Raw genomic sequence first — 15,507 nt, 5'->3', positions numbered from 1 at the left:
TACCACTTATTCCCTTTCGGGGTCGCGGGGGGGTGCTGGCGCCTATCTCAGCTACAATCGGGCGGAAGGCAGGGTACACCCTGGACAAGTCGCCGCCTCATCGCAGGGCCAACACAGATAGACAGACAACATTCGCATATGGTATCATGATATTATCCATCCATCCATCCATCCATTCATTTCCTACCGCTTGTCTCTTTTGGGGTTACTTACAATATAAATAATAATATCATGATAATATTTAAAATATAAATTATAGTATTATGATAATATTTACAGTATAAATCCCAGTATCATTATAATATTTACAATATAAATAATAGCAAATGTGAGATAGGCTCTAGCACCCCTCGCGACCCCCAAAAGGGATAAGCGGTAGAAAATGGATGGATGGATATAAGGATAATATTTACAATATCAATCATAGTATCAGGCAATGGGGAGGGGCGAGTGAACAGGATGCGCGCGCACCTCCAGTCTGGCGTCTCCGCAGCTGCCCTGCAATGACGAGATAAGCCTTATCGTTTGTCTTTTTTCTCTTCTCGGGGATTCCACGCGGTTGTCCACGAAGCCCACGGTCGTCTGTCCGCCTCCCAGGTGTCTGTCTGCCTCTCAGGTGAGTAAAAGTCGCCTGTTTGTGCCTGAAGGGAACGCAGCGACGATGACGCAGAATACTTTCGTTCGTCTCATCTTTTTTTTTTTTTTTTTTTCTCCCCCGCTCTCATTTCGACATTTTCTCGCCGTTCCGAGTTCTCCGTGGCGCAAAACACGCATGACGTCATTCAGCGGGAAGCTTTTTAATTGCGACGTTTTTTTGTTTGTTTTTTTGTCGTGGTCGGTCTGCGCCGCTAGCTTGTTGACGCGCTAGCTTTAGCTTAGCTGTCACTTTAGCTCTGCTTCTATGGCAACCGAGGCGCGTGCCCGCTGACGGCTGCGAGCGAGCGCGCCCCCGAGGCGCGTCATCGTCCACCACCACCCCGTCCCTCCCCCTCCTCCTCCCGTTTCTCAAGGTGTGTTTACCTTAGTCCTTATGTTCTGCTGATAGAAGTAGAAATGTAAACCCAAATATGGTCATGTCCATGTAAACATCCGGTGTCATGGCGTCTTCGTTTTTACAATCAGTGTTGTTATTTTATGTTAACTAAACAAATTTCAAGCTGCCGTCTCCTGTTGCTAGGCAGAATTCACTGCTAGTGTCATGTCATTTGTAATAGAATAGGCTAAAAAGAATCAATTATATATTTAAAGACCTCCAGGCTAGCCTCCTGCTCTCTAGTCCTCAACGGCTGGTCCTCCAGGAACACCACGAAGACCGAGGAGATGGTCGTTGGTTTTAAGAGGCTCCACTGTGGAGACTGCGGTCTCCTTTTTTAAGTTCCTGGGAACATCTCCGAGGACCTCACACCGGCACTTCAGCACCTTAGAGCTTTGCTGCCTGCTCTGCGGCAGACAGGAAGGCTGTGCAGAAAGTGACCAGGACAGCGGAGAAGATAATCGACAGCCTTCTGCCCTCTCTCAAGGACGTTGCTCGGTCTCACTGCCTCGGCAGGGCAAAGACAAATCCTGGCAGACATTTCTAACTCTGGTCAGTACTTGTTCAGCCCGCTGCCATCAGACAAGTCTAACCATGGTCAGCACTTGTTCAACCCGCTGACAACAGAGAAGTCTAACCATGGTCAGAACTTGTTCAACCTGCTGACAACAGAGAAGTCTAACCATGGTCAGAACTTGTTCAACCTGCTGACAACAGAGAAGTCTAACCATGGTCAGAACTTGTTCAACCTGCTGACAACAGAGAAGTCTAACCATGGTCAGCACTTGTTCAACCTGCTGACAACAGAGAAGTCTAACCATGGTCAGAACTTGTTCAACCTGCTGACAACAGAGAAGTCTAACCATGGTCAGAACTTGTTCAACCTGCTGACATCAGTCAAGTCTAACCCTGGTCAGAACTTGTTCAACCTGTTGCCATCAGACATGTCTAACCCTGGTCAGAACTTGTTCAACCTGCTGACATTAGACATGTCTAACCAGAGTCAGAACTTGTTCAACCTGCTGCCATTAAACATGTCCAACCCTGGTCAGAACTAGTACAACCTGCTGCCATCAGACATGTCCAACCCTGGTCAGAACTTGTTCAACCTGCTGCCACCAGACATGTCTAACTATGGTCAGTACTTGTTCAACCCTCTGTCATCAGTCAAGTCTAACCCTGGTCAAAACTTGTTCAAACTACTGACATCAGTCAAGTCCAACCCTGGTCAGAACTTGTTCAACCTGCTGACATCAGTCAAGTCCAACCCTGGTCAGAACTTGTTCAACCTGCTGACATCAAACATGTCTAACCCTGGTCAGAACTTGTTCAACCTGCTGACAACAGAGAAGTCTAACCATGGTCAGAACTTGTTCAACCTGCTGACATCAGTCAAGTCCAACCCTGGTCAGAACTTGTTCAACCTGCTGACATCAGTCAAGTCTAACCCTGGTCAGAACTTGTTCAACCTGCTGCCACCAGACACGTCTAACCCTGGTCAGAACTTGTTCAACCTGCTGACATTAGACATGTCTAACCCTGGTCAGAACTTGTTCAACCTGCTGACATTAGACATGTCTAACCATGGTCAGAACTTGTTCAACCTGCTGCCACCAGACACGTCTAACTATGGTCAGGACGTGTTCAACCCTCAGACATCAGTCAAGTCTAACCCTGGTCAGAACTTGTTCAACCTGCTGACATCAGTCAAGTCTAACCCTGGTCAGAACTTGTTCAACCTGCTGCCATCAGACATGTCTAACCCTGGTCAGAACTTGTTCAACCTGCTGCCATCAGACAAGTCTAACCATGGTCAGCACTTGTTCAACCTGCTGACATCAGTCAAGTCCAACCCTGGTCAGAACTTGTTCAACCTGCTGACATCAGACATGTCTATCTCTGGTCAGAACTCGTTCAACCTGCTGCCATTAAACATGTCTAACCCTGGACAGAACTTGTTCAACTTGCTGACATCAGTCAAGTCTAACCCTGGTCAGAACTTGTTTAACCTGCTGCCATCAGACATGTCTAACCCTGGTCAGAACTTGTTCAACCTGCTGCCACCAGACACGTCTAACTATGGTCAGTACTTGTTCAACCCTCTCTCATCAGTCAAGTCTAACCCTGGTCAAAACTTGTTCAACCTGCTGACATCAGACATGTCTAACCCTGGTCAGAACTTGTTCAACCTGCTGACATCAGTCAAGTCTAACCCTGGTCAGAACTTGTTCAACCTGTTGCCATCAGACATGTCTAACCATGGTCAGAACTTGTTCAACCTGCTGACATCAGTCAAGTCCAACCCTGGTCAGAACTTGTTCAACCTGCTGACATCAGTCAAGTCTAACCCTGGTCAGAACTTGTTCAACCTGCTGCCACCAGACACATCTAACAAATGGTCAGCACTTGTTCAACCCTCAGACATCAGTCAAGTCTAACCCTGGTCAGAACTTGTTCAACCTGCTGTCATCAGACATGTCTAACCCTGGTCAGAACTTGTTCAACCTACTGACATTAGACATGTCTAACCATGGTCAGAACTTGTTCAACCTGCTGACATCAGACATGTCCAACCCTGGTCAGAACTAGTACAACCTGCTGCCATCAGACATGTCCAACCCTGGTCAGAACTTGTTCAACCTGCTGCCATCAGACATGTCTATCTCTGGTCAGAACTCGTTCAACCTGCTGACATCAGTCAAGTCCAACCCTGGTCAGAACTTGTTCAATCTGCTGACATCAGTCAAGTCCAACCCTGGTCAGAACTTGTTCAACCTGCTGACATCAGACATGTCTAACCCTGGTCAGAACTTGTTCAACCTGCTGACATTAGACATGTCTAACCATGGTCAGAACTTGTTCAACCTGCTGCCACCAGACACGTCTAACTATGGTCGGCACTTGTTTAACCCTCTGACATCAGTCAAGTCTAACCCTGGTCAAAACTTGTTCAACCTACTGACATCATTCAAGTCCAACCCTGGTCAGAACTTGTTCAACCTGCTGACATTAGACATGTCTAACCATGGTCAGAACTTGTTCAACCTGCTGCCACCAGACACGTCTAACTATGGTCGGCACTTGTTCAACCCTCTGACATCAGTCAAGTCTAACCCTGGTCAAAACTTGTTCAACCTACTGACATCATTCAAGTCCAACCCTGGTCAGAACTTGTTCAACCTGCTGCCACCAGACACGTCTAACTATAGTCAGCACTTGTTCAACCCTCAGACATCAGTCAAGTCTAACCCTGGTCAGAACTTGTTCAACCTGCTGACATTAGACATGTCTAACCATGGTCAGAACTTGTTCAACCTGCTGCCACCAGACACGTCTAACTATGGTCAGCACTTGTTCAACCCTCAGACATCAGTCAAGTCTAACCCTGGTCAGAACTTGTTCAACCTACTGACATCATTCAAGTCTAACCCTGGTCAGAACTTGTTCAACCTACTGACATTAGACATGTCTAACCATGGTCCGAACTTGTTCAACCTGCTGCCACCAGACACGTCTAACTATGGTCAGCACTTGTTCAACCCTCAGACATCAGTCAAGTCTAACCCTGGTCAGAACTTGTTCAACCTGCTGACATTAGACATGTCTAACCATGGTCAGAACTTGTTCAACCTGCTGCCATCAGACATGTCTAACTCTGATCAGCACTTGTACAACCTGCTTTTTCGGGAAATCATTCTTTATTTTGCCAGAAGACAGGATGTTGTTGTCTGACAGTAGAAGGCGAAGCTATCTACACAACACCTCAAATTCACACTGCTAACATTCACACTGTTGCGACCTACCGTTCCATGGCCATAAATAGTAGTTGTAGAACTTATTGTTGTGACTTTTGCTGATTAGAACAAATCCAGACTTCTGCAGATCCCAAATAAACAAAACCAGGTACCAACCAGTCAGAACAGTTGCTTTGACTTAACGGGGCCCCGTGAGTGAGACTAGAATCTGCAGGTGTTGTTTGTTGGCTGCCCTGAAGGAAAACTGCTGGTTTTGTCTTTCAGGTTTTCTAGAAGGATCTATGACACACCATCATCATCAGTGCCTACAGAGACTTGGAACATCCTAGAATGATCTAATTGGAACACATCAAAAGTGTTTAACTGGAACATTCTGCAAATATCTAATTGGAACATCCTAGAAGAATATAATTTGAACATTCTGCAAGGATCTCATTGGAACATTATAGAAGGATCTAAATTGAACATTCTGGAAGGATCTAATTGGAACATTCTGTAAGGATCTAAATAGAACATTCTGTAAGGATCTAATTGGAACATTTTATAAGGATCGAATTGGAACATCGTAGAAGGATCTTAGAACATTCTGCAAGGATATAATTGAAACATCCAAGGAGGATTTAATTGGAACATTCTGTAAGGATCTAACTGGATCATTCTATGAGGACTCAATTGAAACACATTAGAAGGATTTCATTGGAACACATTAGAAGGGTCTCAATGGAACAGATTAGAAAGATATAATTGAAACATTCTAGGAGGATCTCATTGGAACATTCTGGAAGGATCACATTGAAACGTTCTGCAAGGATCTTCATTGGAATGTCCTGCAAGGATCTAATTCAAACATTCTAGAAGGAACTAATAGGACAATTCTAGAAGAATCTAAGTGGAACATTCTGCAATAATCTAATTGGAAAATTCTAAAATAATCAATTTGGAAAATTCTGCAAGGATCTCAGTGGAACATTCTAGAAGGATCTCATTGGAACATTCTAAAATAATCTAATTGGAATTTTCTAGAAGGAGTTCATTGGAACATTCCAGAAGGATCTCTTTGGAACATTCTGCAAGGGTCTCAGTGGAACATTCTAGAAAGATCTAATTGGAACATTCTAGAAGGATCTCATAAGAACACAGGTGCTTATGAAGACTTGGAACCATGGAAAGTTGTGCTGATGTTTCTTCCAAACATAAAGTCCAGTCTGAGGTGGAAGACACAGAAGTTTCTGGAAAAGAAGAACCGGTTTTGGAAACCAGTAAGCGTAATGAGTCTTGTTCAGCCGAGAAAAGCAAAGAAGTTCTGCCGGAGGCGCCCGGACCCCCGGCAGTCCCGCTTCCATCCGCCGACCCCCCAGGGGGTGTGTCCCTAAAGATGGCCGCCACTCTCCTGCACCCCGTGTGCCTGAGCGAGAACCCTCTGATGCTGCCCATTCAGCTCCAGATGGCTGCCGGGCCTCAGCTGGGTCCGATGGGGGCGGCGCCGTACTTGCTGACGGGAACCAACCCGGTCTCTGTGCTTCTGGACCAGCAGGTGATCCAGCACATGAGTCCTGCCGTGATCTCCCAGAACAACATCTTGTGTCAGAATCCGTTATCTTTCAGCCTGCCTGCTGCTGTGGACCAGAAATCGGCCGGGCCCACGCAGGACCCCAACCTTCTGTCCTTCCTTCAGAACCCAGCTTTCACTGCCATCCTGCAGGACCTCTTTCCCCCTCAAACACCTTCATCCACCTGCCACTCATCAGGCTCCTCCTTCTTCCCCTTCCCTCCCCTCACACCCCCTTACTCCTCCCCTCTGGCCCCACTAGTGCCGCCGGCCACCCTTCTGGTTCCGTACCCGGTCATCATTCCTCTGCCTGTACCGCTGCCCATCCCGCTGCCCGTTCCTGTCCCTCAGACCCCGGTGGACTCTAAAACCCACCTGCCCAAAGCCGTTTGCACGGAGAGTAAAAGCACTCAGACGCCCAGGGACTTCAACCCTCAACCCTCAAGCGGGCAGGTCCTGGACTTGTCCATGCGAGCCTGTCCCGTAGAACCCAAACAGGAATACTTTGGTCCGCAACAGCAGGACAGCGTTCTGGACTTGTCGGTACCTGCTGCCAGGAAGGCCGGCGGGTCCGCGGAGCGCGCCAACGCTGGTCTGGACTCAAGGCTGCTGGGGGGTCTGACCTCACTGGAGTTCAGCCGGCAGCACAAGTGGATGGTGGACGGCGGCGCCGGCGGGTCCGCCTCTCTGGGCCAGGGCACGGCCAACCTGGAGATGGTCGGCGCCTCCCAGACCGCCAAAGTCATCGTCGCCGTCAAGGACGCCATCCCCGCCATCCTCTGCGGCAAGATCAAGAGTCTCTCCGGCGTGTCCACCAAGAACTTCTCCATCCAGCCCGACCAGCAGCTCTTTGGACCTCAGGGGGAAGCCGGCCGCCACCTGAAGAAGACCTCCAAGAACCGGGCCATCAAGCTGAAGAAGGTCAGCTCGCAGGAGATCCACTTCCTGCCCATCAAGAAGCAAAGACTCGCCGCACTTTTCCCCAGGAAGTGAAAACTCTGTTAGCATATTAGCATGCTAACTCATCCTTTTTACCACCTGCAACACTTTTCTACACAAACTCTTCATTTCAAGTAAGTGTGTGTGTGTGTGTGTGTGTGTGTGTGTGTGTGTGTGTGTGTGTGTGTGTGCGCGATTCTCCCGTGCACTTTGTGGTAGTTTAGCTTAAGAAAAATGAAGAAAAAAAGTTGACCGGGTGTTGATGTGAAGAAGAAATGAAATCCTTCCGTGGTGTGAATGAAATATTTATTCATTATTATTGTTATTATTATTATGTTTATTATTAGTACTATTGTTATAATATAATTATTATTATTGTTATAATTATTGTTATTATTATGATTGTTATTATTATTGCTAGCATTATAATTATTGTTATTATTATTATGATGATGACGATGATTATTATTATTATTATTATTGTTACTGTTATTATGATTATTCATATTATTGTTTGGATGATGATGATTATTATGATTATTCATCCTCATAATAATCATAATAGTAACAACAATAATAATAATAATCATAAAAATAATAGTAATAATCCTGATAATAATAATAAGCATCATCATAATAGTAATAATAGAAATAATCATATAATTATGATGAATATGATAATGATGATGTGTGGTACGTACTTGTAACAACTAATTTATTGTGATGTCAAATATTTATTTATACACTAAATGTTTTTGCTGACTTGACACTTCCTGCTTTCCTTGCCTTTTATTGATAAACCACTTTAATGATATACTACTTCCATCCATTTTCTACCGCTTATTCCCTTTCGTGGTTGCGGGGGGTGCTGGCGCCTATCTCAGCTACAATCGGGCGGAAGGCGGGGTACACCCTGGACAGGTCGCCATCTTAATGAGTGAAATACTCTTCACTCATTAAAGTACTTTAATGACAGAAGTACTCTTCAGAATCAGAAATACTTTATTAATCCCCGAGGGGAAATTACAATTTTCTGCACAATCCCATACAAGATCAGACAAACATTCCAAGGAGACAGAACAGGATCAAACATTATGGGGAGACAGAACAGGATCAAACATTATGGGGAGACAGAACAGGATCAAACATTATGGGGCGACAGAACAGGATCAAACATTATGGGGAGACAGAACAGGATCCCTGACAAGTCTGCCAACTTCCGGCGCCCCTTCCAAAACTTTAATGAGAGAAGTACTCTTCACTCGGTAAAGTACTTTAATGAGTGAAGTACTTTTCAAAGAAGTCTTCACTCAGTAAAGTACTTTACTGAGTGAAGTACTCTTCACTCGGTAAAGTACTTTAATGACAGAAGTACTCTTTACAGAGAGAAGTACTTTTCACTCAGTAAAGTACTATAATGAGAGAAGTACTCTTTACTGAGTAAAGTACTTTAATGAGAGAAGTACTTTTCACTCAGTAAAGTACTTTATTAAGAAACATACTCTTCACTGAGTAAAGTACTTTACTGAGTGAAGTACTCTTCATTCAGTAAAGTACTTTAATGAGAGAAATACTCTTCACTCGGTAAAGTACTTTAATGAGTGAAGTACCCTTCACTTGGTAAAGTACTGTAATGAGAGAAGTACTCTTCACTGAGTAAAGTACTTTACTGAGAGAAGTACTATTCACTCAGTAAAGTACTTTAATGAGTGAAGTACCCTTCACTCGGTAAAGTACTTAAATGAGAGAAGTACTTTTCACTCAATAAAGTACTATAATGAGAGAAGTACTCTTTACTGAGTAAAGTACTTTAATGAAAGAAGTACTTTTCACTCAATAAAGTACTTTACTGAGTGAAGAGTTCTTCACTCAGTAAAGTACTTTAATGGTAATTGTACTTTTCACTCAGTAAAGTACTTTACTGAGTGAAAAGTACTTCTTTCATTAAAGGACTTTACTCAGTAAAGAGTACTTCTCTCATTATAGTACTTTACTGAGTGAAGAACTCTTCACTCAGTAAAGTGAAGATAAGAATACAAAAGATACTTGAAATAAATCAAAAGTATTTTAATGATGACAGAAGATACTTTAAATAGATAAAAAGTACTTTAATGAGTGAAAAGTACTTCCATAAGTTATAGTAGGCTAGCTACTAATGAATGAAAAAAAAAAAACTTTAATGAATAAAAAATACTTTTAAAAAGTAAAAAATGTAATGAATGAAAAGTACTTTAATGAGTAAAAAATACTTTTATAAAATGTACTTTATTTTGTAAAAAAAATACTTTTAAAAGAGCAAAGTAATTGTATTAATCAACAGTACATTTATTGGCTAAAAAAAATTAATGTATTGTGCAAAAATACTTTTAATGATTGGCAAGTACTTTGAGTACAAAATATACTTTAAATAGATTTATAAAAAGTACTTTAATGAGTACAAAAGATACTTAATGAGTAAGAAATACTTTTAATATGTAAAATGTACTTTATTGAGTAAAAATACTTTTAGTACAGAAAAGTAATATTATTAGTCAAAAGTACTTAATTGAGTAAAAATAATTTTACTGAAGAAAAGTAATTTTGTTAGTCAAAAGTACTTTTATTGGGTAAAAAAAGTAATGTATTGTGCAGAAATACTTTAAATGATTGGAAAGTACTGTAATGGGTGAAAAGTATTCATATATAAATTATATATATATATATATATATATATATATATATATATATATATATATATATATTTATGTATAATATAATATATAAATTGAGTATAGGCGCCAGTGCCCCCAGCGACCCCAAAAAGGGAATAAGCGGTAGAAAATGGATGGATGGAGTACAAAAGATACTTGAAATAGATCAAAAGTACTTTGATTAGTGAAAAGTACTTTAATGAGTACAAAAGATGCTTGAAATAGATAACAAGTACTTTAATGTGTGAAAAAGATACTTTAAATAGATGAAAAAGTACTTTAATGTGTGAAAAAGATACTTTAAATTGATAAAAAAGTACTTTAATGAGTGAAAAGTACTTCCATGAGTTATAGTAGGCTAGCTACTAATGGATGAAAAAAAACCATTTAATGAATTAAAAATACTTTTAACAAGTAAAAAATGCAACGAGTGAAAAGTTCTTTGAGTAAAAAATACTCTTTAATATGTAAAATGCACTTTATTTAGTAAAACATACTTTTAATAGAGCAAAGTAATTTTATTATTCAAAAGTATTTTTATTGGGTAAAAAAAGAAATGTATTGTGCAAAAATACTTTTGATAATTGGAAAGTACTTTATACTCAAAACAGATTTTTAACAAGTACTTTAATGAGTGCAAAAGATACTTAAGTAAACATACTTTTAATATGTAAAATGTACTTTATTGAGTAAAAACACTTAGTAGAGAAAAGTAATTGTATTAGTCAAAGGTACTTTTATTGGGTAAAAAAAAAGAAAAGTACTGTGCAAAAATACTTTAAATGATTAGAAAGTACTTTAATGAGTACAAAAGATGATTGAAATAGATAAGTACTTTAATGAGTGAAAAATATACTTTAAATAGATTTTTTAAAAAGTACTTTAATGAGTGAAAAGTACTTCCATTAGTTATAGTAAGCTAGCTACTAATGAATGAAAGAAAAACATTTTTTAAGGAATATAAAATACTTTCAACAAGTAAAAAAATCTAAGAAGTAAAAAATATTTTTTAATATGTAAAATGTCCTTTATTTAGTAAAAATACTTTTAGTAGAGAAAAGTAAATTTACTTGTCAAAAGTACTTTTATTGGGTAAAAAAATAAATGTATTGTGCAAAAATACTTCAAATGATTGGAAACTACTTTAATGGGTGAAAAGTACTTTCATGAGTACAAAAGATACTTTAAATAGATAAAAAAGTACTTTAATGAGTGAAAAGTACTTCCATAAGTTATAGTAGGCTACCTACTAATGAATGAAAAAAAAAATTAAAAATAATAAATAAATAAAAACTTTTCACTGGTAAAAATTTTATGAGTAAAAAATACATTTAATATGTAAAATTTCCTTTTTTTAGTAAAAAATATTTTTGATAGAGAAAATCTTTTTCTTTTAGTCAAAAGTACTTTTCTTGGGTTAAAAAAATGTGTTGTGCAAAAGTACTTTTAATGATTGGAAAGTACTTTAATGAGTGAAAAATATACTTTAAAAAGTATATAAAAAGTACTTCAATGAGTTATAGTAGGCTAGCTACTAATGAAGGAAAAAAAACTTTAATGAATGAAAATGCTTTTAACAAGTAAAAGATTTAATGAGTAAAAAGTACTTTGAGTAAAACATACTTTTATGTTAATGTACTTTTTTGAGTAAAATACTTTTAAAAAAGAAAAGTAATTTTAGTAGTCAAAAGTACTTTTATTGGGTATCAAAAGAAATTTATTGTACAAAAGTGCTTTAATGAGTGAAAAATATACTTTTAAAAAATAGATAAAAAGTACTTTAATGAGTGAAAAGTACTTCCATAAGTTCAAGTAGGCTACCTACTAATGAATGAAAAAAAAAACATTTAATAAATAAATAAAAACTTTTCACTGGTAAAAATTTTATGAGTAAAAAATACATTTAATATGTAAAATTTCCTTTTTTTAGTAAAAAATATTTTTGATAGAGAAAATCATTTTTTTTTTTTGTCAAAAGTACTTTTCTTGGGTTAAAAAAATGTGTTGTGCAAAAGTACTTTTAATGATTGGAAAGTACTTTAATGAGTGAAAAATATACTTTAACAAGTATATAAAAAGTACTTCGATGAGTTATAGTAGGCTAGCTACTAATGCAGAAAAAATTTTTTTTAATAAATTTAAAAAAAAATTTCACTGGTAAAAATTTTATGAGTAAAAAAAATGTTTAATATGTAAAATTTCCTTTTTTTAGTAAAAAAAAATTTTGATAGAGAAAATCATTTTTTTTTTAGTCAAAAGTACTTTTCTTGGGTTAAAAAAATGTGTTGTGCAAAAGTACTTTTAATGATTGGAAAGTACTTTAATGAGTGAAAAATATACTTTAAAAAGTATATAAAAAGTACTTCAATGAGTTATAGTAGGCTAGCTACTAATGAATGAAAAAAAAAAACATTTAATAAATAAAATAAAAATTTTCACTGGTAAAAATTTTATGAGTAAAAAATACATTTAATATGTAAAATTTCCTTTTTTTAGTAAAAAATATTTTTGATAGAGAAAATCATTTTTTTTTTTAGTCAAAAGTACTTTTCTTGGGTTAAAAAAATGTGTTGTGCAAAAGTACTTTTAATGATTGGAAAGTACTTTAATGAGTGAAAAATATACTTTAACAAGTATATAAAAAGTACTTCGATGAGTTATAGTAGGCTAGCTACTAATGCAGAAAAATTTTTTTTTAATAAATTTAAAAAAAAATTTCACTGGTAAAAATTTTATGAGTAAAAAAAAATGTTTAATATGTAAAATTTCCTTTTTTTAGTAAAAAAAAATTTTGATAGAGAAAATCATTTTTTTTTTAGTCAAAAGTACTTTTCTTGGGTTAAAAAAATGTGTTGTGCAAAAGTACTTTTAATGATTGGAAAGTACTTTAATGAGTGAAAAATATACTTTAAAAAGTATATAAAAAGTACTTCAATGAGTTATAGTAGGCTAGCTACTAATGAATGAAAAAAAAAAACATTTAATAAATAAAATAAAAATTTTCACTGGTAAAAATTTTATGAGTAAAAAATACATTTAATATGTAAAATTTCCTTTTTTTAGTAAAAAATATTTTTGATAGAGAAAATCTTTTTTTTTAGTCAAAAGTACTTTTCTTGGGTTAAAAAAATGTGTTGTGCAAAAGTACTTTTAATGATTGGAAAGTACTTTAATGAGTGAAAAATATACTTTAAAAAGTATATAAAAAGTACTTCAATGAGTTATTGTAGGCTAGCTACTAATGAAGGAAAAAAAAAACCTTTAATAAAAAATTTAAAAAAATTCACTGGTAAAAATGTTATGAGTAAAAAATACATTTAATATGTAAAATTTCCTTTTTTTAGTAAAAAATATTTTTGATAGAGAAAATCATTTTTTTTTAGTCAAAAGTACTTTTCTTGGGTTAAAAAAATGTGTTGTGCAAAAGTACTTTTAATGATTGGAAAGTACTTTAATGAGTGAAAAATATACTTTAAAAAGTATATAAAAAGTACTTCAATGAGTTATAGTAGGCTAGCTACTAATGAAGGAAAAAAAACTTAAATGAATGAAAATGCTTTTAACACGTAAAAGATTTAATGAGTAAAAAGTACTTTGAGTAAAACATACTTTAATGTTAATGTACTTTTTTGAGTTAAATGCTTTTAAAAAAGAAAAGTAATTTTAGTAGTCAAAAGTACTTTTATTGGGTATAAAAAGAAATGTATTGTACAAAAGTGCATTAATGAGTGAAAAATATTATTTAAAAAAATAGATAAAAAGTACTTTTAATGAGTGAAAAGTACTTCCATAAGTTAAAGTAGGCTACCTACTAATGAATGAAAAAAAAAACATTTAATAAATTAAAAAAAGTTTTCACTGGTAAAAATTTTATGAGTAAAAAATACATTTAATATGTAAATTTTCCTTTTTTTAGTAAACAATATTTTTGATTGAGAAAATAATTTTTTTTTTAGTCAAAGGTACTTTTCTTGGGTTAAAAAAATGTATTGTGCAAAAGTACTTTTAATGATTGGAAAGTACTTTAATGAGTGAAAAATATACTTTAAAAAGTATATAAAAAGTACTTCCATAAGTTAAAGTAGGCTAGCTACTAATGAAGGTAAAAAAAAAAACATTTAATAAATAAAAAAAAAACTTTTCACTGGTAAAAATGTTATGAGTAAAAAGTACATTTAATATGTAAATTTCTTTTTTTTAGCAAAAAATATTTTTGACAGAGAAAATCATTTTTTTTTTGTCAAAAGTACTTTTCTTGGGTTAAAAAAATGTATTGTGCTAAAGTACTTTTAATGATTGGAAAGTACTTTAATGAGTGAAAAATATACTTTAAAAAGTATATAAAAATACTTCAATGAGTTATAGTAGGCTAGCTACTAATGAAGGAAAAAAAACTTTAATGAATGAAAATGCTTTTAACAAGTAAAAGATTTAATGAGTAAAAAGTACTTTGAGTGAAACATACTTTTATGTTAATGTACTTTTAAAAAAGAAAAGTAATTTTAGTAGTCAAAAGTACTTTTATTGGGTATAAAAAGAAATATATTGTACAAAAGTGTTTTAATGAGTGAAAAATATACTTTTAAAAAATATATAAAAAGTACTTTAATGAGTGAAAAGTACTTCCATAAGTTAAAGTAGGCTACCTACTAATGAATGAAAAAAAAAACATTTGATAAATAAAAAAAAACTTTTCACTGGTAAACATTTTATGAGTAAAAAATACATTTAATATGTAAAATTTCCTTTTTTTAGTAAACAATATTTTTGATTGAGAAAATCTTTTTTTTTTTGTCAAAAGTACTTTTCTTGGGTTGTGCTAAAGTACTTTTAATGATTGGAAAGTACTTTAATGAGTGAAAAATATACTTTAAAAAGTATATAAAAAGTACTTCAATGAGTTATAGTAGGCTAGCTACTAATGAATGAAAAAAAAAACATTTAATAAATTAAATAAAACATTTTCACTGGTAAAAATTTTATGAGTAAAAAATACGTTTAATATGTAAAATTTCCTTTTTTTAGTAAAAAATATTTTTGATAGAGAAAATCATTTCTTTTAGTCAAAAGTACTTTTCTTGGGTTGTGCAAAAGTACTTTTAATGATTGGAAAGTACTTTAATGAGTGAAAAATATACTTTAAAAAGTATATAAAAAGTACTTCAATGAGTTATAGTAGGCTAGCTACTAATGAAGGAAAAAAAACTTTAATGAATGAAAATGCTTTTAACAAGTAAAAGATTTAATGAGTAAAAAGTACTTTGAGTAAAACATACTTTTATGTTAATGTACTTTTTTGAGTAAAATACTTTTTAAAAAAAAGTAATTTTAGTAGTCAAAAGTACTTTTATTGGGTATAAAAAGAAATCTATTGTACAAAAGTGCTTTAATGAGTGAAAAATATACTTTTAAAAAATATATAAAAAGTACTTTAATGAGTGAAAAGTACTTCCATAAGTTAAAGTAGGCTAGCTACTAATGAATGAAAAAAAAAAACATTTAATAAATAAATAAAAACTTTTCACTGGTAAAAATTTTATG

General features: G+C 35.3%; 1 protein-coding gene across 1 annotated transcript; it reads left to right on the top strand.

Annotated features, from left to right (window-relative positions):
• The first annotated feature begins 449 nt into the window (after nt 1-449).
• LOC133543738 (retinoic acid-induced protein 2-like) lies at nt 450-8,042 on the top strand. Its single transcript, XM_061888493.1, has 2 exons — nt 450-616; nt 5,053-8,042. Exon 2 carries the CDS (start codon nt 5,951-5,953, stop codon nt 7,328-7,330), a length of 1,380 nt encoding a protein of 459 aa, XP_061744477.1. The 5' UTR covers nt 450-616; nt 5,053-5,950; the 3' UTR covers nt 7,331-8,042.
• Nucleotides 8,043-15,507: the final 7,465 nt, after the last annotated feature.

Source organism: Nerophis ophidion, linkage group LG26 (genome assembly GCF_033978795.1).
Source record: "Nerophis ophidion isolate RoL-2023_Sa linkage group LG26, RoL_Noph_v1.0, whole genome shotgun sequence".
In the NCBI taxonomy this organism is placed as follows: Eukaryota; Metazoa; Chordata; class Actinopteri; order Syngnathiformes; family Syngnathidae; genus Nerophis; species Nerophis ophidion.
This window is presented reverse-complemented; position numbering and strand designations above follow the sequence as displayed.

What these genes read in the sequence shown, in the direction of transcription:
- LOC133543738 (XM_061888493.1), top strand. Translation starts at nt 5,951, where the DNA reads ATGGAAAGTTGTGCTGATGTTTCTTCCAAACATAAAGTCCAGTCTGAG.